Source organism: Dermochelys coriacea, chromosome 2 (assembly GCF_009764565.3).
Source record: "Dermochelys coriacea isolate rDerCor1 chromosome 2, rDerCor1.pri.v4, whole genome shotgun sequence".
Taxonomy (NCBI): Eukaryota; Metazoa; Chordata; order Testudines; family Dermochelyidae; genus Dermochelys; species Dermochelys coriacea.
The window spans coordinates 6,424,968-6,450,113 of NC_050069.1; the positions used below are offsets into that span (position 1 = coordinate 6,424,968).

At 48.8% G+C, this 25,146-nt stretch overlaps 1 protein-coding gene and 1 long non-coding RNA gene across 2 annotated transcripts; one reads left to right on the forward strand and one right to left on the reverse strand.

Moving 5' to 3' along the window:
• Nucleotides 1–1,515: 1,515 nt before the first annotated feature.
• On the reverse strand, nt 1,516–24,839 carry LOC119850345. The gene is made up of 3 exons (XR_005290820.2): nt 24,705–24,839; nt 2,141–2,196; nt 1,516–1,880 (listed from the first exon to the last, which is right to left on the reverse strand). It is a non-coding gene; the product is annotated as an uncharacterized LOC119850345 (long non-coding RNA).
• On the forward strand, nt 6,378–12,030 carry ARC (activity regulated cytoskeleton associated protein). The gene is given in 4 exon segments (XM_038388178.2): nt 6,378–7,469; nt 7,472–9,842; nt 10,495–10,653; nt 11,085–12,030. Coding segments are annotated over 2 exon segments (1,215 nt in total). The 5' UTR covers nt 6,378–6,926; the 3' UTR covers nt 8,144–9,842; nt 10,495–10,653; nt 11,085–12,030.
• Nucleotides 24,840–25,146: the final 307 nt, after the last annotated feature.

A 25,146-nucleotide genomic window follows, 5' to 3' on the forward strand; every position in this document is an offset into this window, starting at 1 on the left:
GATGACTAGAGTACTCAAAATGTATTATTATTGTTATTATTTTTTTACACATCTTTAGCTCTCCTTCTGATCACCCTTCCTGCAGACTTTGCTTCCAGAAAAACAACCGACTGTCCAACTTTCTGCCGCAGGCAGAGCTGATAGGGTGTGTGCACTGTTTCCTTAAATCTATAGCAGGAAGGCTGGTGGGGGTTGAGGCTGGGGAAGTCTCTAATCTAGGCTGATCTCTTCAGTGAAGGAGGGAGAAAGGCTGGGCATCTTATGGATAATGCTGTGGGTTTGTCAGCTCAAGCTATAACCCCAGTGTTGCCCCTAAAATGGCACCCGTTCATGCACAAAAATCTCTTGCTTGAGTTAAGTGGTGCTTTAAATTCCAGCTCTCTGGCCCATCCAGGCAGTGGGAAGGGGGAAGATTGGGTGTGGCTGACACTTCAGCCAGTAATGCAGTGGGGACGCTGTGACAGATTCAATCACAGAAACCCCCTTGGGACTGTCATCTGATGTGCTGAGACTACCTCTGGGCCCATTTTCTCTGTCAGTTTGGGCCTCCAGTATCCTGCCTTGTTGGGCCTTCAGAACACCACTCTGCTCCAACACTGACCCGGGGGTCTGAACCATGCACCCCAAAGCTGCAGAATTAACTGAAAACAGCTTAAGTGCTCCGGTCTTCAGCACCCAGACACCCAGTTCCCAATGGGGTCCAAACACCAAATGAATCCATTTTACTCTGTATAAAGCTTATACAGGGTCAACTCATGAATTGTCCAGCCTCTATAACACTGATAGAGATATATGCACAGCTGTTTGCTCCTGTAGGTATTAATTGCCTACTCTGGGTTAATTAATAAACAAAAGTGATTTTATTAAGTATAAAAAGTAGGATTTAAGTGGTTCCAAGTAATAACAGACAGAACAAAGTCAGTTACCAAGCAAAATAATACAAAACACGCAAGTCTAAGCCCAATACATTAAGAAACAGATTACAGATAAAATCTCACCCTCAGAGATGTTCCAATAAGCTTCTTTCACAGACTGGACTCCTTCCTAGTCTGCGACCAATCTTTCCCCTGGTACAGTTCTTGTCATCTCCAGCTCAGATGGTAACTAGGGAATTTCTCATGACTGGAAGCTCCTTTGTTCTGTTCCATCCCCTTTTATATATTTGGCACAAGGAGGGAATCTTTTGTCTCTCTGGGTTCCCACCTCTCCTTCTAAATGGAAAAGCACCAGGTTTAAGATGGATTCCAGTACCAGAAGACATGGTCACATGTCCTGTGAGACCCAAAACCTTCATTCTTCCTGGCCTGACTCACAGGAAGGCTTGCAAGTAAACAGAGCCATTTACAACCAATTGTCCTAGTTGATGGGAGCCATCAAGATTCCAAACCACCATTAATGGCCCACACTTTGCATAATTACAATAGGACCTCAGAGTTATATTCCATCTTTCTAGTTTCAGATACAAGAATGATACATGTATACAAACTGGATGATCACACTCAGTAGATTATAAACTTTGTAATTATACCTTACAAGAGACCTTTTGCATGAAGCATATTCCAGTTACATTATATTCACACTCATTAGCATATTTTCATAAAATCACATAGAGTGCAACATCACAGATGCAGCTACAGCTGGAGTTAGCACAACTCACCAACTACTAATCTAGTCCCGCTGGGCACCTTCAGTGTTTTGCAAGGCTAGGTGGAGAGGAGTTGCTCAAGATGGCCATTGCAGTGAAGACAAGCCCATTGTTTTCCTTATTCCAGTAAAGTTCCTTGTTCAGTATTAGAAGAAAATAACTGCCTTGTGACTTTACTGAAGTCTTGGGGTGTGGCCAAGTGGTAAATAATGAAGAGTACAGGTCACTGAGCAAGCTGAATCATTCGGTAAGCAGGGTACAAGCAAATAATATGTGTTATAATATGGCTAATGTATACATCTAAGAACAAAGAATGTAGGCCATGCTTACAGGATGGGGGACGGGGGAAGCAGTGACTCGGAAAAAGCTTTTGGGGTTTTGATGGATAATTAGCTGAACATGAGTGCCCAGTGTGACCTGTGGCCAAAAGGACTAATGCCATCCTGGCCTGCATAAAAAGCGGAATCTCGAGTAGGAGCAGAGATGTTATTTTACCTCTGAATTTGGCACTGGTGCAACTGCTCCTGGAATCCTGTGCCCAGTTTGGGTGGCTGCAATTGAAAAAGGATGTTGATAAATTGGAGAGGTTCAGAGAAGAGCCACAAGAATGACTAAAGGATTAGAAAACCTGCCTTATTGTGATAGACTCAAAAGGTTAAGGGGTGACTTGATCACAGTCTATACGGACCTCCATGGGGAACAAATATTTGATAACAGGCTCTTCAGTCTATCAGAGGAAAGTCTAACACTATCCAATGACTGGAAGTTGAAGCAGGCCAAATTCAGACTGAAGATAAGGCAGAGACTTTTAACAGCATGTGTAACTAACCATTGGAACAATTTACCAATGATCATGGTGGATTTTCCATTACGACAATTTTTAAATCAAGCCTGGCTGTTTTTCTAAGCAGTATGCGCTAGGAATTGATTTGAGGCAGTTCTCTGCACTGTGCTATACAGGAGGTCAGACTAGATGATCAGAAAGGTCCCACTGGCCTTGAAATCTATGAATCACAGGCTAGTATCATGAATAATTCCCCAGGGTTGTGGGCAGGTTTGCACAGCCTGTGCAGAAATTCATGCTGTCACGCCTTTGCGGTTCTGGAACCTGAGCTAGCCAGATTAGAGCTAGCTCTGGATGTCAGCTCAAGCTGTAACCCCACCATGTGATTGCAGTTGAGTTGACCAGAAACTGCTGTGGTGGGGCCAGTTCTGCTCCAGACTAGTTCACGTTGCTAGTCTTCACAGTAAGGCTCTAGGCAGTGCAGATACTGCAAATGCAGCACCTTCTGCCGGTTCTCAGCTGTGCACCTCACTATGCAGCCTCCGTGCTTTCCTTTAGCACTTTGATTTGAGTTGCTCTCCTGCATCTGTCTTGTAGATGGGTAAACTGAGGCAGGGAGGACATTTCCCCAGGGTCACGGAGAGTTAGGAGAGCAGCTGGGATCCAAACCAGAAGTGCCAAGCCCATGTTATTTCCATTGGCCATGCAGCCTCCCCTTATGGCAAATACAGACCCACACAAACTCATTGGGATAGGCGTTTGCCCTTTTGGTCAACAACTGCCACTGATACCCCAGGGGAAATATCTCTCTAGGGCCAGAGTGTGACATGAAAGCACAGGGGGCTACAGGCAGCATCTCTGCACATCCCTAGCACATGCAGGGAGCTGTCTCACCTCACTGCAGATGGCCAGGGGAGCTCTTCCCCACAGCTTGCCTCTTGCCCCTCCTGTAGAGGCCGGTGCACTGGGGAGTTGCTGTGCTCTGGGGACCCCAGGGTTCTGGGGGGAGCCCACACTCTTAAAGGTACAGGCTCAAACTCAGCCCTGATGGGATTCCACTGGGAATGATGCTGCACCGGGGATCAGTGCGGCCCATTGTCCTTTTGATGGTCTGTCTGGGTTTTCAGAGCTCTTTCTCCCATTGCACTCATTCTGGTGTCGGTCTAGTTAACCCTTTTCCCCTCTTCTGATGTTTTGTGCCTGATTCTGATCTCCACACAGGGTTAGCTCCAGGGACTTCAGGGGAATAAACCCCAGTGTACCCCAGTGTCAGTGACATATGAATCATGTTCTTTCTATTTAGCTTTCTTTCTTTCTTTCCCTCCCTTCCTCCTCCCTCCCTCTCTCACTTTCTTTCTTTCTTCTTCTTTCTCTTTCTTTTTTCTTTTTCTTTCTTTCTCTTTCTTCTTTCTTTCTTCTATTTCTTCTCCCCTCCCCTTCTCAGCAGTATGGGAGCTGGCCGCTCTTCCCACTTGGTTTTCTTTTTTCCCTTTGCCCAGTGTCTCCTCTGCTTGCTAGCACTGGTTTGGCTCTACAGGTGGCAGACAGATTGAGATCTCTCACACCCCTTCTGTTTGCTCTCCAGCTTGTCATCCTCTCTCACGCTCAGTGCCCCCCATCGATCAGCCTGGGCACAAGGGCACCATGTGTATAGCTCAGTGCTCAGCACCATGATGGCAAGAAAAAACAGTGGCAATCATAATAATTAGGCATCAGAGTTCCTTTCCCTGTGACCCTTCTGGCCCCGCTCTTCCTGTTTGTCCTCTCCATGGTTCCAGCGACCCTCTGTCTGGGTCTGTCTCTGTCTGTCTCTCCCACTCTCCCCATTCCTCTATGTCACTCAGTGCCAGTTCTCTTTCTCCCTTCCTTTGCTTCTGGCTCCTCTCCTTCCTTCCTTGCTGCCAGCTCACCTTCCTTTAATTAGCAATACCAGGAAAACAGTTGTCATGGTATTTTCCACCAGCCAGACATTCCCCAGGAAGCCCAGAAGGAAACCCCACAACCCCAGAAATGGGAGGGAACCAGTGCATTGCAGAAAGCAGAGCTGGAATCAGACAAACTGGATCCAAAGCACCAAACGGTGCCATGCGCGCCCACCCTAATCTCCTGGCGACTTGGACTTTGGGCGTGGGGTTTGTGTGTGGAGTAAGACATCAGTTGTTATTTACATTGTGGGCTGAATTATTGCTGGTGACACTCCAGTGTTCGGTGGGATACAGTCGGGATGGAGCTAGCCGTGTGTGTGTGTGTGTGCGCGCGGTGGAAGATGGGGGAGAAACGTTGCACAGTGGCAGGTGTCCAGTTAGGTGTGCAAAGTGTATCCTCTATTGCTGCAGTTGTGCAAGCAGTTCCCCAATTCACGTGCACAACCGTGGTGACTGGGCATGCAAAGTAAGACACTTGAAAACTGCGTTCATAATCCGATTCACTCACTTAACTCACTACATTGGATGTGGGCTGGATAAAACACCTAAGACTGTCTTCTAGGGAATGACCCCATGCTGCCCATGCGGGATTGTTCTTTTCCTTCTCTAACTTCTATGACTCCATGAAATCCTTGAGACTAGCCACTACTATGGAACCAAGGGAAGAGGAGAAGCACCCTAGGTCCATGGCATGTCACATCACAACATGCCAGGAGAGGAGGGTGTACCAGGCACCAGCTGAGAGTTGTGTGGCTTGACCTCGGCCACTATGGCTTTATCTACACATTGCCACCACGGTTCCCGTGGGAGCACCAGAGGCCACCAGCCTTTGAACCACTGTATCAGCTGGCTCTCCTCTGAGCAGGGGGTCATTAAAACACTGGCAACTGCTGGCATCCTGTCCACGCTCAGGCTCCCGTGCTCCCTGCCAGCGTTGGCGCTGAGCCAGCACTATTGACGGTAGGAGATGCTTGGCAAATAGCCTGGTGTGGACACTGTCTTGGCATGGCTGGCACGCTGCCCAGAGTGTAGGGGGGAGACATCCACTGGGGACCAGTATGAGCCACCTTATTACATAATACTGAGAAAGCGACCCAGGACAGCTCCCTCCTCCTTGGGACAAGAAGACATGTGCACCCAGCCCACCACAACTCTATCTGTATGACAGCTTTCCGTAAGGGAACTCTCTCTGGAAGGGAATCCTTTAACTGTTGGTTATATAAGGCCCCGGTCTCCTTTTATGGTTGGCTTTCCTGCCTTGCCAAGAACAAATGCAGCTTCATCTGCGTCTGTGGGCTGGCAGAGCAATTAAAGCATCTGATTCAAGCTTAGTAAAGGAACGCACTTTGGATGGGCGGATTTAATTTGGTGGAAAACCTAGATGAGATTTCCCCCCTCCTCTCCCTTCCTCCCTCCATCACAACCATTCCCAAGATAGCAGCTGGCCTGGTGTCATTAAATGACTGGAACAACTCGCACCTCCCAGAGCTTTAGAAATTCTGGAGTATTTTCATTTGAATCTGAGTGACTTTGTCCACTCCGCTCCTTCCCCTTTCTCCTTTCTGCTGAATTATCACAATTTTCAACAATTGCCTGTGTGTGTGTGCAGGGGGTGTGTGGGGGACTGTGGGCGGCTGGCTTGGTGTGACACACTGAATTCATATGCGTTTCCCCCCTCTGTGAGAGCCGCTGGGGGAAGCATGCTAATGATGACCTTGCTGAGTAAATAGTTGAGTGATGAATAAGTGCTTTCTGGGAGTTGAAAGGCAGAAGGTGGGATTACTCATCCATCCATCCAACTGTCTCCAGAACCTTTCAAGTGCTTCTCAGCGCTGCGGCTGGGGGTGTGCGCGAGGGGGCGGGAAGCAAAGGGAGTGCTGCCAAGATTCGGGTTGCCACAGCCACCGGGCCCGCTCTCCTCCAATGAGCGCGGAGCTCTGAGTGGAGGAAGAGGCAGGGAGCCACCCACATGTGGAGCTGTGCGAGGTATAAGTACAAGGGAATGCCTGAGACAGTAGCAATTCCGACGGGGGAAGCAATAGAGCTCTTTGTCGCTTTCACCCGGCACTCAGCACTCGAAGTTAGCAGCAGTTTGGAAGGCAAAAGAGAAATTGCTAGGATATTAGCCGGCAGCTTCTACCTGTGTGTGTGTTTCAGCAGAGGGAACTCTCGGCTGATCAAGATCCCACACTCCGGAAGAGGACGGCAGTCACCGCACACGGTGGGAGATCCCAGCCGGGACGCTCTCTCTTTCCCAGACGCTCACCGCCTGACAGCGTCGCCCTAGACACGTGGGACCAGCATGCTTGGAACGGCCTGAAAGAATTTGCCACCGACTCCTGCTGGCTGCAAAGGGGACTGGACAGCTCTCCTTGGGGTGATATCTGACTCGGTTGTGTTTGTGTGAGACATACTTGGGGAAGCCAGAGGGGGGCGGTGTGTGCCTTTCGGGAGAGGATTTAAAAGCAGGGCGGGAGTGTCACTAAATTAAAAGCCCGGGGTAACCACTAGGGCTTTACCTCTAGCTCTGTTGCGTTGCTGCTTGGTTTAGCCTGCTCACGCCACAGGAACCATGCAGCTGGATAGCATCACCAATGGGAGCGTCCATACCTTCCAGGCGCACCGTGGAGTAGCCAATAAGCCCAACGTGATCCTGCAGATAGGGAAGTGCAGGACTGAGATGCTGGAGCACGTCAGAAGGACCCACCGGCACCTCCTCACGGAGGTGTCCAAGCAGGTGGAGAGGGAGCTGAAAGGCTTGCAGAAATCAGTGGGGAAGCTAGAGAATAACCTGGAGGACCATGTCCCATCCACGGACAACCAGAGGTGGAAAAAGTCCATCAAGGCCTGCCTGGCCAGATGCCAGGAGACCATTGCCCACCTGGAGAGGTGGGTTAAGAGGGAGATGAATGTCTGGAGGGAGGTGTTCTTCCGCCTGGAGAAATGGGCAGACCGGTTGGAGTCTATGGGGAGCAAATATGGCCCCACGGACCATGCCAGGCAGACTGTCTCCGTGGGGGTGGGCGGCCCGGAGGGCAGGGGCAATGATGGGGAGATTTACGATTACGCCCTTGACATGAGCCAGATGTATGCACTGACTCCTCTCCCGGGGAGATAACTAGCTTGCCCCAGCCCCACGACTCCTACCAGTGGATCACCGCCCCGGAGGACACTCCGGCCTCCCCAGTGGAGACCCAGATCTTCGAGGACCCCCGGGAGTTCTTGAGCCACTTGGAGGAATATCTGAAGCAGGTGGGAGGGACGGAGGAGTACTGGCTTTCTCAAATCCAAAACCACATGAACGGCCCAGCTAAAAAGTGGTGGGAGTATAAGCAGGACTCGGTCAAGAACTGGGTGGAGTTCAAGAAGGAGTTCCTGCAGTACAGCGAGGGCACTTTGACCAGGGACGCCATCAAACGGGAGCTGGATCTACCCCAGAAGCAGGGGGAACCCCTGGATGAGTTCCTCTGGCGTAAGAGAGACCTGTATCAGACACTCTACACTGATGCAGAGGAGGAGGAGATTATCCAATATGTGGTAGGCACCCTCCGGCCCAAATTCAAGCGTTTCCTGAGTCACCCCTTGCCCAAGACCTTGGAGCAGTTGATCCAGAGGGGGAAGGAAGTCCTAAGTGACTTTGACCAGTCAGAAGAGCCGACCCCCCAGAGGACCCCAGAGCATCAGCCAGGGGACTCAGTTGATAGCCTGACACCTTCAACCACAGCTAGTCCCATTGCCAGCGAAGAGACGCAACCTGAGCCCCCTAGCCCACCAACTACGGTGATATGAGCTAGTATAACTACGGGATTGGCCTGTATTATACAAAGGTGTGGAGGGGGCTGATTTAGGAAGCTTCTCCTTAGTGAGAGGTTCTGGCTATGGCCAGTCATGGCTGGACTCAGTCCAGTGGCCCTCGGCAGAGGAATGAACTTTGTTTACGGATGGGCCACGTGAGAACGTAGCTGCCCGCCTCACCCGAGTCATGTGATGGGGGTGGTGCGAGTCTGAGGATACTATTTTAACCACTGTGGGGTGGACAGTTTTATGATACTCCTGGTACAAAGCTAGACTGTTCCCCCCTGCAGAGGCAGCCACCCTATGCTGGTGCCTTTCAGGACTTCAAACAGGTGCAGCTATTGACCAAGAGTTCCCACCTACCCACCAGTCTCGTATCCTCTGGAGAGGGGTCCCCTTCCTCAGTGGAACATCCTTGTTTTGACACTTTCCCGTCTCTGCCATACTGACGGGACTTTGTCCAGCCCAAGAGGAAGCCACTGGCTTCTGCTTCCTTTGCAACCTCCCACCAAAGCTTCAGGGCAGAAACTTTTTTAAAGTTCATAATGGTTTTGAAGTGAGCCTAGAACTTGCAAATAGCAACTTTAAGGGGGTTGATCAATTTTACCATCTGACATTGTATCTCACCCGGCACCTGCTCTCATTTTTCCTCCCAGGGGTTCTCTCCCTTTCCCAGCTCCTTCTCTCCCCGTGGGTGACCCATGCCAACAGGCCATTGTAGCAACAAGGGAAATTTTATCCCATGTCCGCTGCTACCTAGGGGAGGGAAGCCCACACTTGCTCCCCACCATCCCTCCAGGTGGCAATTCAGCACATGCTGTTTCACCACTAGACTGGGCGCAACTAAACTTTTGTTCCTTGCTGCATTAGTCTTCTCTAGCTAAGATTCAGGACCAGGCAGATGAATGGGGATAAGCCAGAGATCTGTCTACTTTGGGGGCTGTGAGATGGGGCATTCAGACAAGGCACCCATATTGTACTGGGGTAAATTCTTATTCTTTTTTTTAAATAAAAAAACACACCCTGAACTCAGAGCAAATATCCCCCAAGCAGCAAAGCAAGGCCCCTCCACTGGAGATGCCAGTACAATAGGACATCAGCAATCCATTTCTGTGAAACTTTGCCACGGGAAATCAGAAAGAAAGTTAGGAGGTGCTACATGTGTTGGGTCCCAGACCCTGCTTGCAAAGAAGACTCCTTGATGGCAGATCTACACACACACATTGCTTTTGGAAAGGTCTGATGTCCTAGGTATGAGGAGTCTGATGGATGAACTTTGTCTAAAACTGATGGACTTTCTAAACCAGCCCCTTCGTTCTGCAAGCTGGTACTAGATGGAGCTGGAATTGGGCTCTGTGCTCCTTTTCCACGTTAAATATCAAAGACCAGAACTGGCTGCACTTTGACTAAAGCATGAAGATGGGACTTTGAGACAGGACGTTTGGACCTTCTTGGTTTTCAAGCCTGGCTAACATACTGAGGAAGGCTTTACTGGGGGTGTGCTAGCAACAGTGCCCCACACCACTGACGGCTGCACTTCAGCAACTGCATAGAATCCATCACCTAATAGGCAGCATCAGCACATGAGAGGAAGAGATAAACTACAAGGAGTAGCTGGAATTTCCTTGGGACTCCACAGCTGCCCCGGTGGCTCTGAAAGCCTTTGGGTGTGACTCCTTCCCAGAGGCTGAAGGTAAGACAACTTCCCCACTCTGCAATTAGCAAGTGTTAAGGCAGGTGTCATAGGAGCTAACTCAGCCCCAGAGTGCGTGGGTCCCACAGCACTGAAGTCAGGGGTGTTGCGCCAAGACTGACCTCGGCCCCTAAACTTAAGTGCGCCGCTGAAGCGTGTAATGCCAAAGAGAGGGATGGCGATTGCATAGCATGGCCCAAGCGGGTATAATAACTTAGAGTAAGGGAGCGGATCCAGCAAAGGGAAATTAAATGCATTGAACTGTGGGATAATGTCCTGAGGGGAGGGGTGGGACATTTAAAACAGGGATGATGACCCCTCCTGCTAGCTAAGCAACCTACCAGCTCCCTCTTTGGCACAGCTGAATAAGCGACTGCCTCTAGACTAAGAGGTTCCAAGTTCAAGTCCTGGGGATAGTAACCTACACAGCATGAGTTGAGTCTCAGGGCTGGGGACTTTGCCCATGTCTGGGACAGAGAGCAAGTGTTCTTTCCTTGCTGCTGAGACATCTTTGCTTGGCTGTGACTGAATGTCAGTGCAGAAGGGGGATCTTTACACTAGCAAGCTGAGATCTGTGGGAATGGATGACAGAGAGTCAATGCAAAGTAGTATCTGTCACTGTGGCTCACGTGTATTATCTACATTCTTACAGTGACTAACTCAGACCCTCCTCTGAAGAATTCACTTCATGCTGTTCCTAGCACAGAAGAAAAGAGGCTTGAATTCCAAGGGTTCAGCAAGGGGGAGCGGATGTCAGAATTCAAAGCCACCATGTGTCTCATCTGCAGTCCTGAGGGAAACACCCAGACCGGTAATTAGTGCTCAGCCAGACCTTTCCAAATCTCCTAAAGGGTCTGATGCCAAGTGCTGAAGGGTGCTCGATGCCATTGCACGCACCACCCAGAGGAGTTTATTCCTGAAAGGGGGAGTGGGCATCACAGCCTTGTCTTCTGCTTATGACATTCAGGCCACCAAGCAGCCATCAGGGTCTGACCCAGGCCACTGGGGGTATATCTACACAGCAAAGAAAACCCCACGGCTGGCCCGGGCTAGTCTACTGGGGCTGCGGGGCTGCGTAGATGTCTGGGCTGGGGTTGGAGCCTGAGCTCTGGGACCCTCCCAGCCCTCAGGGTCCTAGAGCCCAGGCTCCACCCTTGTGTCCTAGCCCTGAAAGTATTCCCTCCCTCCAGGCCCTGCTCCATCCTGCAACCTCCACTTAATCCTGTTTGTTGTTGCTTTTAGGGATTGCTGCTACTGTTGCTGGCCTCTTTCTGTGCAGCTGGGAGCCGCTGTTTCCACTGGGAAGAACAGGAGACCTCAGCACTCCCAGAAGAGCCTTCTGCCAGAGAAAGAGGTGATGGGATGAAAGAGTGGCTTTAAAGACACGGCGATGAAGAGTCAAAGAGGGAGCTACATCCGCTGAGCAGAAAAAGCTCCAGAGATGGCACTAGTCAAAACTGGGCCACACTCAGTAGACCAAGCTCTTTATAGAAGGAAAGGCAAAAGTGGGCATGAAGAAACAAGCTAGTCCTTGGACTTTGGGGACAGCAGGAACGCTGGAGTTGTGCTATAACTGCACAATATTCCCTGCTGATTTAGGCATAACTGCACCCAGGGAATTGGAGGCTGATGGGGCCTGGAGGAAAGAATCGATCCTTGGTTGAGAACTAAAATCCTGCTCTGATTCAATTGGCGAAAGCGACAGATCCAAGGGGGCCGCGAACTCTTCTGGTTGTTAATGTTTTAACTCATTTGACCTAAGTGTGGGCAGTTTCGTTTCATGCAGGTAGCCAAGGTCAAATCTCAATAGCTTTGGAGGTTCAGAAAAGCATCCTGGAAGTCAGATGCTTGTCTGAACAATGTGAATCTGCACAACTGGGCCAGTCAGCTCACAAGAACAGACCCTCTTGTGAGATAATAGACACTTCCTGCTTCTGGATGGGCCAGAATTACCGCAAGAACTGGGTTTCTTGTGCTACTTTGGTGCTTTTCTTTCCGGCCAGAACCAGGAAGTGTAATGGGGTGTGAAAAACAATCATGCTGGTGAAATTGACCCAACTTTTTTGAACGTCAAGAAAGTTTTGGTTCATGTCTTGGGTGAAGGGTCGGGTCGGTTCTTATTTCTTCCAAATCCACCCGTCCTGTATATGTGTGCGTGTGTGTGTGTATGTGTGCTGAGCAACCAAATCAATCCCAATAACCAAATTCTGCAGCATTTTGTTACATTTGACTGAACTGATGATATCTGATGCATATTGCAATGATCAGTCAGCAAAAATGCCTAGGGGTCAGATTATGTGGATGCCACAGGAAGCTGGCAGCTAGGTAGACCACAAGGGTAAAAATCCTTTCTGTTTTGCAGTGTTCAGTGCGAAGGCTTTTTCAGGGACCCCCCAATATCCACTGCCATTGTCTTTTGGCATTTTCTTTTCCTGAACAGTTATTCTCACTTTGTTAAATAAATGAAACTAACCAAGCCATGGCACCTTTTGGCCCTGGAAGTTTTTTCACCTGACCTTTTGGAGTATGCAGAACTGGATCTCTGGTACTGGTTTTATTTCACTGGTTGCTCCTAGCAGATTGGAGCTTTACTTGTAGCACCCTGGTTTATATAATCAGCTCTTCTTGAAAGGACTGGTAGTATTTCTGTCCCAGGGCAGACTGATGTGTGTGAGTTGGTGTGTGTTGTGTCTATGGAACCTAAACAGAATTCAACTACTGTATCATTTTGTCAGGCAATTTTACCATTTAACTCTGACAAAGCTGCTACATAGGTTTATTTTTACTATAGATCTTATTAATTCACACGGTATTGTATAAAAGGTGACTGTATGGTGTCATCACAGGTCACTGTATTCACTACATTGGGTTAGAAGCCAAAGGTCTTTGCACAGTGAAATAACTTGACCTAATTCTGACTGTATCTGCCTGTTTATTCCTCATGTGTCACCCTGGCATTACTGACTCACCCAAATGATGTCAGTCGCTGGAATCTGTCAATAGAACACCACCACATTCTGTTTGCCATTGTAGCAAAGTCTGTTCTTAGAAAAGAGCCTTTTGTAGATTTATTTAATAAAACGCTGAACCATCTGCTTACACTATTCTGCTTCTTGCTCTCCGTTCTTTACCTACCTCATTCCCTGCAGAGCGAGGTACATGCTAGCCTGAGAAAAGTTGTATTTTCCCACCCAGAAGAAATTATTTAACCCCCTAAAATCCTACCGTCGTGTCTGCAGGAACAAAATGCTATTTTAAAGTATATATTTCCCTTTAACCCTGCGGATCCTGGATCCATCCTGGATGCAGTAGGCAATCTAATTATCTAAAGGGGGGTCCCAGATCTTTGTTTTGTGCTCTGCATGGATATGAGGTGCAGGACAAAGATGGCTTTAAGTCACTATTAGAGGGTGGCCTGGCCTTTTAAGAGGCAACAGCTCCAGTCCATCTGGGCCTCATTAACAGCCTCTCTATAAAGAGCTGGAGGAAGAGGGGTGCAGGAGCGTGAAGATGCAGAGAGTTGAAAGCTCCGGCAGGCTGCATGGAGAGGAAGGTGGCAGAAGAGTTTTGGACTTCAGGGGCGAAATGACTCCTGTCAGGCAGAGCCTGCTGAAAGCGAGGGAAGTCTCAGTGGGAAGGCCTGGATTGGCTCTGGGGAAAAGTGGTCTTGGATCCTCTCCGGGGAGAAGCCCCAGGACTGAGTGTTGTGAATTTTATACAACTAAATTAGACCCCAAAGGGGGGTGTTTTTAAGGACTCTGGATTGGTGGAGTTAATTGAAGGGGTGCTGTGAGAAAGGGAAACTGAGGCAGAATGCTGCAGAACCATCTAGGGTGGGGAGGCATTTGTCTGGTTACAGTCACCTTTGTCCTCTCCCACCAATTCTGGGTCCAATCAGAGGCAAGTTATGGCTGCCTCCAAGCTGCTCTAACTATGATCAACTGTGCAAAGGGGATCAGCAGCTCAGAATAGCCAGAGCCCAGTAGCACGCAAGCCATGCCCATCTTTCCCAAGTGCCCTAAGTCGGGATCAGCGAGGAGGAGAATTGGAGAGCCATTATGGTGGCCCTTTCCAGCTGGGAAATCTCTCTACACCATGGATATTTTCCACTGACTGAGTCCAGGGCAGTGTAAAGGGACCATACCGTGGAAGAGAATCTAGCCCAGTAGGTGAAGTGAACTTAGGGCTGTTGAAATGTGCTGGACTGAGTGAGTTGGAGATCACTCTTTCTCCATAGCACAGCACAAGATTCTGCACTGCTCTTGCACTTCAAACCTGACCTGGAGGGACCTCTTTTAAGGGTGAGGGTTAGTTCAGCCTCCATGCCTATGGGCCAGTCTACACTGGCTGCTGCAGCAGTGTTTTAACGTGGCTTGTGTAGTCACAGCAGAGTGCTGGGAGAGCTCTCCCAGCGCCCTAAAAAAACACCTCCACGGGGGGCGTAGCTACCAGCACCGGGAACCATGCTACCTACACTGGCGCTTGACAGCGCTGAAACTTGCTGAACGCAGGGAGTTTTTTCACACCCCTCAGCAAGAAAGTTGCAGTGCTCTAAAGTGCCATTGTAGACAAGCCCTATGTAACCCACACACCTTCTGGGTGTGGTTTTGTGTCCCATCTCGTGGCACCAAGATCACTTAGAGAGAGAGAGATAAAATGAGTCTGCTCTACAGCTTTAACTAACAGGCAGCTGGCTTTTAGCTCATGCTGGAGAGGCCCATGCACTAAGCTCCCAGGTTCAATTCTACCTACCAACGACCAGGGTCTGTCTGTCGGTCTTACATCTACTCAGTAAGCATCTCATCCAGTAAAGGGGGACAAAGCTATGCTAGTGGAGGTTAAAATAAAATATTTTTAAAAATCTATTCCCCATAAAGTTCAACAATAAACAATAGCTCATGGAGAGAAGATATAAAGTACGGGAAGGAGACGTGTTTTCTGATCTGAACTGAAAAATACCTGGGGTATCAGTGAGATGGAGAAATAAAAAAGGCAGCGCTAGGTGTCTGAAGCGACAGAGGAGAAAGTTCTTGTATCACTGGTGGCTAGATCATGTAGCGGGATGGAGAGGGGGCAGACGCTAGCTCAGTGAAGATGGGAAGAGATGGATTTTGCTGTGGAGTTTTGCTTGGAGCACAGAGGGCTTTATAGATTGGCAAGATTTTCAATTTTGTGTCAATCCCATCTGAATTTTAATCCAACCACAGCCAAATAATAGTTGTTTACCTATTTTCTGCTGGGGCAGCCCACAGGTCCCTGGGGAGCCAAGGGGCTTAAACCTCCAATTAACAAAGAAATGCCTTATTACAGCTCCAAGCTCAGTCATTAGGGAGTCCCCAGGGATGTTTGTAAACTGGGAATGGATTGAATCCAATCGACATGGAACCAACCTGAAACCCTTGACCAAACTAGGACAGGACCCTTCCTGAAGTTTCTTGTGGCCTGATCTGCTTTGGATTGGAGTCAATGGGAGTTTTTCAGCTGACTGTAATGGTGCTTTGGATCAGGCCTTTAGAGAGCAGAAAACAACCATTATTTCCGGTTTGTTTAAAGACTGCTTTGCATCCCCTGGTTTTGACTGGCCAGGACGCAGTGACCGTAAAGAACGCAGTGGGTGGGACCTTTCCAATTTGGGCTTTCCTATTAGAATATTTTTGGATGGTATTTTTTAAAATCTCTGTGTTGTTGGGTTTTTTTGTTGTTGTTGTTAGTTTGGTTTATTTGTTTTTTAAACAAAGAAATTGGAATGATCAATCTTGTCAATCATATTGATTGACTGTTGTGAAAGTCAGGCATTGGTGCATGCAGAAAGTAACTACTCCCCGGAGCCATTAAACTGTGGTACGGCAATGAGTAATTAGGAAGGCACCAAAACCTACATTACTGACACAACAGGCTATAACAGCTCCACTCATCATGTCAATATGATGCTGCCATAACTACTGACATAATAGCCTGCTCGCTGCTATGATCACTGGAGATGATATTGTCCCACATCCATTCCAAGGGATGCTGCAGGCTGGCATACAGTGTGCATGCTGCATACTCTGACAAAGCAAAATTTCATGGCCCCTGCAGGGGTGGAACTCAGATTTTCTTTTGTTGAAAACAGGCTTCCTACCATCTGAGCTAAAAGAGAATTTCCTTCAGTGCTTAGCAGTAGAAGGCCACTGACACATAGTTGAACAGTTCTAATTCCACTCAGTAGACAACAGTGGAGTGAGGCTACAAGTTTAAACACCATGCCAATGTTAAAATAGTGGCCTTAACTCTGACCCTTCCCTGCATTGTGATACCAGCCCAAATTCAGCAGGGAATCTAGAGGCAGTCTATGTTGGTGTGACTTCTATACTCTTCAACCTGTAAGCCACTGTGACAGGATATACCAGGCTTTTTCTGCCCCCCGACATCCCATCCTGAAGGGAGAGTGTCACCTGGAAAAGAGGGGCTGTGAGTTTAGACCACTGAGCACTGCCTAGAGAAGTCACTCACGGTCTGGTACTGTCAGAACCAACAAGGCTTGGTCCTCCAGTGACTAGAAGGGCTGGCAGGAAGCAGTAGCCAATCAGGGTCCACCAGATGAGATAAAAGGCCTCACCTGCCCCTCTATAGGGAGAGTACTGGGTGACGCTAGGACAGGAGAGGAGTTCTCAGGTTCTAACCCAAAACACCGAGCCCTGAGATAGGGCCTCACAACATGACTGGGCCTTCAGTTAAAACATGCAACAAACTCTCTATTTTTGTAATAAAGCTTGAATGCTCAGGTGGCTGGTTTTGTGTTGGCTTTCTATTAATGGTTAGTTTAGAGAGGAGATGGATAAGGGGAGAGGCACGATACAAAATAACAACAGGGAGGAGGTGGGTGATTTCATCCCTCTCCACTCAGCTTCCTGGTTCCTGCAGCACTTGCTGTTGGCAGCACTCTGTCAGTTCCATGCCACCCTGGAGCGGCACCTTCCCCAGGGCGGTGGCAACCCCCACCAGTGACACCCTCCTATCTGGCACCTGCACCCTGCATGACGGCATCCCCATTATCCAATGCCCACCACAATCCCAGCCAGCTCCCCCGTCCACCTGGTAGCACCCAGCAGCCACCAGCACCACCTCCACCCCACATGACCCAGTGCTCTCAATTCCCAAACCTCCCTCCCAACAGCACCAAGCACCTCCATCCTCGCTCCCCATCCACTTGGCAGCCTCCTCCCAACACCCAGCATCCCAACACCCAGCAGCACCTGTCACCCCTCATGGCTGCACATCATCTACAAAGCACTGCCCCAACAGTATCATTTGAAATTACTTTATTCTCAATGGATAAAATATTCAAATTAAAAAAATTGAAGCTGTAAAGGATGATGGGCTTGGAGGGACATAAATCACTGTGAGCTGGTTTGTGTGGGGATGAAGATTGAGGCCCTCTCTCCATCTAGATGACCCATTAGGACATTTCCATCTCTAACAGCTGCTGTAAGATCATTGTGATGGGGCTTAGTCCCCATCACTTGTAAGGCAAGGGAGAGAACTTAGCCATGCTCCAAACTGGAGAGGTGATCAACTAATTGCCTGCTGGCCAGGGAAGGCAAAGCTAGGCTGTACAAGGAGCTGAGGCGGTGACACCAGGGAGAGATGAGCTCGGGAGAGGTTTTGTAGTCAGGTCCAGTCATTGGGATGGGCTGTGGCCAGGAAGCAGAGCTGCAGGAGCAGGGTTAGCTTCTGTGGTGGGGCCCTAGTCTGGAGCGGCACCCTGAGGACCAGGGAATGAGGCAGAAGCCCAGTAAGTTGTAAGGTCAGTTTATGTGGTACTTAGACGCCCAGCAGGGAGAAGCCTGGGGGAGGGAGATGTCAGTTTTCTGACCAGAGGGAAGAATTGAGGTTGAGCCCAAGAGAAGCAAAGGATAATCTTTTTATTACTGACCTCGGCAAAAAGTGGGAGTGTGCTAATAAAGTTTGTGGACGATACAAAGCTGGGAGGTATTGTCAATTTAGAGAGAGACTGGGAAATCATACAGGAAGATCTGGATGACCTTGTAAACTGGAATAATAGTAATAGGATGAAATTTAATAGTGAGAAGTGTAAGATTATGCATTTAGGGATTAATAACAAGAATTTTAGTTATAAGCTGGGGACACATCAATTAGAAGTAACGAAGGAGGAGAAGGACCTTGGAGTATTGATTGATCATAGGATGACTATGAGCTGCCAATGTGATATGACCGTGAAAAAAGCTAATGCAGTCTTGGGATGCATCAGGCGAGGTATTTCCAGTAGAGATAAGGAGGTTTTAGTACCATTATACAAGGCACTGGTGAGACCTCATCTGGAATACTGTGTGCAGTTCTGGTCTCCCATGTTTAAAAAGGATGAATTCAAACTGGAACAGGTACAGAGAAGGGCTACTAGGATGATCCGAGGAATGGAAAACCTGTCTTATGAAAGGAGACTCAAGGAGCTTGGCTTGTTTAGCCTAACCAAAAGAAGATTGAGGGGAGATATGATTGCTCTCTATAAATATATCAGAGGGATAAATACCGGCGAGGGAGAGGAATTATTGAAGCTCAGTACCAATGTGGACACAAGAACAAATGGATATAAACTGGTCATTGGGAAGTTTAGACTTGAAATTAGACGAAGGTTTCTAACCATCAGAGGAGTGAAGTTCTGGAATAGCCTTCCAAGGGAAGCAGTGGGGGCAAAAGACATATCTGGCTTTAAGATTAAACTCGATAAGTTTATGGAGGAGATGATATGATGGGATAACATGATTTTGGCAATTAATTGATCTTTAAATATTCATGGTAAATAGGTCCAATGGTCTGTGATGGGATGTTAGATGGGGTGGGATCTGAGTTACTACAGAGAATTCTTTCCTGGGTATCTGGCTGGTGAATCTTGCCCATATGCTCAGGGTTCAGCTGATCGCCATATTTGGGGTCGGGAAGGAATTTTCCTCCAGGACAGATTGGAAGAGGCCCTGGGGGGCTTTTGCCTTCCTCTGTAGCATGGGGCATGGGTCACTTGCTGGAGGATTCTCTGCTCCTTGAAGTCTTTAAACCACAATTTGAGGACTTCAATAGCTCAGAAATAGGTGAGAGGTTTTTCGCAAGAATGGGTGGGTGAAATTCTGTGGCCTGCGTTGTGCAGGAGGTCAGACTAGATGATCATAATGGTCCCTTCTGACCTTAATATCTATGAATCTATGAATCTATGACTTCGGACTGGAGCTGATCCCCTGGAGTGGGTAAAGGACCTTTGGTTTGGAGCTGAACCCCAGACGGGAACTGAACTGTTGCACGACTCGGCGAGAAGGCTGAGCCACAAAAGACCCAGTGAGAGAATTCAAGGAAGAGGCCATCTGGGAGTGGTCCCTGTGACTGAGAAAGTGCCTGCCAGAGAGGGTGAGAGGGACAAAGTCCCCTGCAATGCCACGTCTGGGCAGGAAGGGGTGCCCTAGAGGTGAGGATGTGTGTTTAGTCACTGATTACCCACCCAGCACAGGACAATGTAGGTTACTCCTGAAGCCTGGCTCCCTGAATGGTGCTATACCCCTACCCCTCTGTCCCTGCTGCATGGGTGGAGTGGCCTGCCCCAAGGAAAGGCATTTCATTCTGTCCCACTTTATCCTTAAGCCTGGGACCACACTCCGACATGTACTAAGGAACGTGAATAGGGAATCATTTTCTCCCCATTCATTAGCAAACAGGCAGGTGACCCAACACTTATTAGGCCAGTGCCTTGGTGTCTTTTGTTAGCATTTCCTCGGATTCATCCGTTACCGGACTCTATTTCAATGGATCACATCTAGGGCCTGGGGAGTTCAAACAAGCCTCTAATTAACCCTGGCAAACTATGAACTGAAAATAACTATTCCGTTGCCTCCACCCGAGAGCTGCATTTTGGCTTCCGGCACCGCATGCAGCCCGCACGCACCAAACAGCCACCCTCTCATGGGATGCAGGGAGACCTTGTGTGAGCTTGCTGAGAAATAACAAATAATCCAAGCCATAAAAACCCAACAACTGTTTCTGACACACAACCAGTCATCGCTTGGGAGAGAGCGCCTTGGCTTTTGGGAGGAGCTCTGTGCAACACGTGTCGGAGGAACTAGGTATATTGCCTGGAAAGGGACACCTCTTGTTGGTGTCTCTTGGGAGGAAGAGGTGTAATATTGTAGGGTGCTGTGTTGTATGTAAGAATTGAAGGTAAGAAGGGATGGGGCACTGGGCTGGAACTCAGGAGAGTTGGGTTCAATTCATAGTTATCTAGGGTGCTGATGTGAGCCCATCGTATCTGAACACCTCAAACTTTTACAGCTTTGAGCCTCACAATGTGCATTAGCCTCATGTTACAAATGGGAAATTCCCCACATGTCCCAGTTGGAAAACTGAGGCATAGAGCAATTGGATGATTTTCCCAAGGTCACGTTGTCAGTGGGAAGTTATGGGGCAGAGTAGGGAACATAACTTTTGTCTCCCAAGTACCAGGTCTGCTGCCTTGCTGTGCTCTGCCACCCATTTCCCTTATGATCTTGTGCAAGTCACTTAATCTACCTTGTGTCTCTGTTCCTCATCAGTATGAGGGGGCTAATACTTCCCTACTTCCCAGTCCCAGGGGTATTGTGAAGATAAGGACTGTTCATGTCTGTGAGGCACACAGATAATGGGATGGTTATGATGAGTGTGATTGGTTAGATCACAGAGACCCCTTGGGACTGTCACCTGATGTGCTGAATTTATCTCTGAACCCGTTTTCCCTGCCAGCTTGGGACTCCAGAACCCTGCCTTGTTGAGCCAGACACGCTAGCCTGCTGCAATACACACCCAGGTCTGGGCCACACCCCCAAAGCTGCAGAATTTAACCAAAAACTGCTCAGCAGGTCACCTATCTCCAGCACCCAGACACCCAGTTCCCAACGGGAACCAAACCCCAAAAGAATCTGTTTTACTCTGTATAATGCTTATACAGGGTAAACTCATAAATTGTCCACCCTCTATAACACTGGTAGAGAGATAGGCACAGCTGTTTGATCCCCCAGGTATTAATCACTTCCTCTGGGTTTATCAATAAACAAACGTGATTTTATTAAGTATAAAAAGTAGGATTTAAGTGGTTCCAAGTAATAACAGACAGAACAAAATAAGTCACCAAGCAAAATAAAACAAAACATGCAAGTGTAAGCCTAATACACTAACAAACTAATTACAGGTAAAATCTCACCCTCAGAGATGTTCAAATAAGCTTCTTTCACAGACTGGACTCCTTCCTAGTCTGAGCCCAATCTTTTCCCCTGGTACAGTCCTTGTTAGTTCCAGCAGACATCTTAGATGGATACTAGGGGTTTTCTCATGACTGGAAGCTCCTTTGTTCTGTTCCATCCTCTTTTATATATTTGGCACAAGGTGGGAATCTTTTGTCTCTCTGGGTTCCCACCCCTCCTTCTAAATGGAAAAGCACCAGGTTTAAGATGGATTCCAGTATCAGGTGATATGGTCACATGTCACTAAGACTTTGTTACTCACTGGCTAGCACACAGGTATACAGAAAGGCTTACAAGTAAACAGAGCCATTTATAACTAATTGTCCTAGTCAATGGGAACCATCAAGATTCTAAATCACCATTAATGACCCACACTTTGCATAATTACAATAGGACCTCAGAGTTATACTTCATATTCCTAGTTTTAGATACAACAACGAGACATTCATACAAATAGGATGAATATATTCAGTAGCTTATAAGCTTTGTAATGATACCTTACAAGAGACCTTTTGCATGAAGCAAATTCCAGTTACATCATATTCACACTTATAAACATATTTCCATAAAACATTATGGAGTGCAATGTCACAATGAGGTCTATACAGAGAGTTACTGTGGTACCCACAGAAGCCCATTGCTTGCATGACTGACTATGCTCTATTCAGTGCCTGCTCCTATCACTTCTGGAGGGAACCCAAACCAGCAATACTGTGGGCTATCAATTCCCAGGCCACCAGTAACTCAGGATCATTATATCCTATACAAACTATACGCACAGAGCCCCACTGAAATGCAGCCACCTCTGGAGTGGAGGGTCACAGCCAACTAGTATATGGCAATGAATAGGAAAGGTTGGAAGGGGCTTAATGATGCTCTTTTGAAATGTGAAAAATGGATCTTTTGCATCCAGGCAGCCGCAAGTTAGACACAAGCCTCAGTTTAAAGGGCTTGGTCGTAAGGATACCCATGCCTAAGAGTTAATGCACTAAGTGTGTCTTGGCGGGATGAGTCACTGAGGTGGGGATTTGAACTCGTGTGGTGTTCAGTTCAGTTCATTACCGGCTCACTGTCGGACATTTTAGAAGGAGGAAGGAAAGAAAGCTTGGGGCCTGATCCAAAGCCCAGTGACTTAATGGGGCAGCCCCTCAGTGAACATAAGCCAGAGGCTGCTGGGGGCAAAGGAAGATACTTGGGATGGGGGAAGATCAGGAAGCCACAAGAGGGTGCTGTAGACAATGGGCATGTCTATATTGCAGACTAAGTCCAGGCTGTGACTCAGGTTTGAGCTGGCCCTCCTTCCATCCACACACAAATCAGTCTGACTCAGGGCAGCAAGCACTCCGGACCCGCATACTATGACCCTGCTGGCAGGGTGGATCAGAGCCCAAGTACCACTGAGACTCAGGGCCAAACCCCATCATTTGTGGATGCAGCTCAAGCCACAGACACAAGTCAGAAGGGCTGCGTAGTGTAGTATGGTTGTGTCAGCCTGGTAGTGATACCAGGTCCAGCAATTGTAAACCCAGGTTTACAATGCAGTGTGGATGTACCCAATAAGAGCCAAGGGCTTAGGTAGATTTACAGAGCTGTAGGGGAAGCAGGAGGGAATTTGTGCCAGGGCAGAGCTGGAGAGTGTTGTCTAAAAGCCAGGTAATAGCTCTGCCTTGCGCCAGGGAACAAAGGGGGCGATGGGGGTCCGATTACAATTGCAATCGCCTAAGTGTCGATGCAGCTTCCAGCTAGTGCACCTCTGTGCACGGGATGGGGAGTGGTTAACTGTGCCCCTGCCCCCATTCTGCACTGGCCAGTGGAGCTGGCTGGGTAGGGAAGGGAAAGGGTCCCGGGGGGGTGAGGTGCCGCCGCGGCATGTGTTAGGGGGCTTATTCCTTCACCCACTCACTTCCCTGGTCCTTCTCACATGAACAGAGAGCAACAATACCCGAAGTCCAAAAGGTGCAAACAATTCGATGTTTATGGGGGTGAACTTCCAGCAAGCATGATTCCAGTTTCCTTCCTTCGTGTCCCCCTTCCCAGCTCTGACACCACAGAGCCTTACACCTGTATTTATCCCTGTTCCCATTCCTGCCCTTAGCAAAACATGATTCCAATTTCCCCACCCCCATTTCCTGTTCCCATTCCCCCCCAAACACACACCCCCACTTCCTGACTGACTGCAGACTATATAGTAAAACTTGAGTTCTGCTTAGCTACACCTTAACCAATCATTTTCCTGAAATTTAACTAACCAATCTTAACAGATTGTAACATGATTATTTAACCAATTATATCCCACCACCTTAATTAGTTTACACCCAGCAAAATTGATTATACAGCAGACAGAAACAATCGCAGAACCCGACATAGATTATACAGACAAACAATGGGGAAATGGGGATGGGGAAATTGGAATCATGTTTTGCTAAAGGTGGAAATGGCCTGGGCTCTTCCCGGCATCTTTCCTGTTGTCCTGCGGGAGCAGACGTGCGTCCTCCTAGCACCTTCTCATCCCGCCCCTCCCAGCACCCCCCCTGCCACCCCAGCCCAGATCCATGTCACCCCGGCCAACTGCCTTTCCTCCCCCTGTCCCACCCAGCCCCACCCTTCCCAGGTACCTTCCTTCTTACGCAGCCCCACATTTAACCTCCTTCACAGCCAAGCCTCTCTGCTCCCCTCACCATCCCTGTCTTCTGGGGTGGGGCAGTGACTCTTGCTCCTCCTCTCCATCTCCCGGCCTGTTGGGGGTGGGGGGGATCAGAGGGGTCCTTCCTTCACCAGCCCTTGGGGGGCAGTGCCCCCCATGAAAACACAGAGTAGGGCCTCTGAGGCCTGTAGCTCAGTGCGATGGCTGGAGCAGGCTTTGCTGTGGGGAGCAGAGGACACGTTCATGAATATTATGGGCATGGGGAAGGGGTGGCCTTTACCTATCAACCCTCTGAAAGGCCCAGTGAGACTATGTGGCATCCACCCAATTTCCCTTCCTGCCCCCATCAGAGGAAAGAGAGTGAAGGCCCCTGCAGGAAGTCAAGGGTGACCACTGGGGCAGGGGGGCTGGGGGCGAGGGGCACCGACGCGGGAAGAGGGAGGGAGAGCTGGTTTGATGTGGGGGCCAGGAGAGAGAATCACCAGGAAGAGGCGCCTTATGGATTCTTTCCCCCCATCCTTCCCCCCCGACCCTGATCTGGATCCAGAAATGGCTCCCTCAGGACTTTGGATCTAAATCACGAGCGGGCAGCAGCTCCCACTCCCACACAGCCCCTCTCACGGGGGAGTTTGGATTCTCCGATCTGACTCATTTGCTGTGTGAACTGTCAACCTAGAGATGGAACAACCCCAGGCCCCCTTCCCAACCACCCTGCCGCGCCATCCAATTCACACTGGAAACGAAAGCAGACCAGCCACTGCAGTGTGGTACGAGGAGACCATCTTTGCCTGTTTACAGGGAAGAGCCCTCCAGAACCACCCACGCGCTGTGAAGTCAGCACATAATCTGGATTCCCGCAAGCAATTCTGTTCAGCAAAAGCAACCAGGCATCTCTGTTTCCCCACCCACTCGCCCCCTCTCCCATCATCCCAGCGAGGACTGGCCCCCTTGCCTGTGCTGTACCTGTTTGGTGGAATAAAGATGGGCCCTCTGTCTCCAGAGCTGTCGATCCAGCCCAGTCTTTCGCTGGCACACAATTGAGTTAATCGAAACAAAAACAACGCCCTGCGGTGAGAGGCTTTAATGCACATCCAGAGCCCGTTTCTATGACACCAGGCTTCTACCTCTCAGAAGCTGTTAGGTGTCAATCAGGATTTAGCTGCTGGCGGAAATGGCTCAAGTCTCTATGGAAACGAGACATAGGTTATTACGGCACCAGTTGGGCTGCTGTCTGCAGAGATTCCCATCCTGAATATTCACATTCGTATACAATATTTTGCTATAAAAAGGGCATTAGATTCTCCCTGGATCTGGGCAACACTCTCTCCTCCCCTCACATCTCAATGAAGAAACGATGCTCTGAGCCTGAGTTTCACTTATTCATCTCCTTTTCGTGCTTATTAAA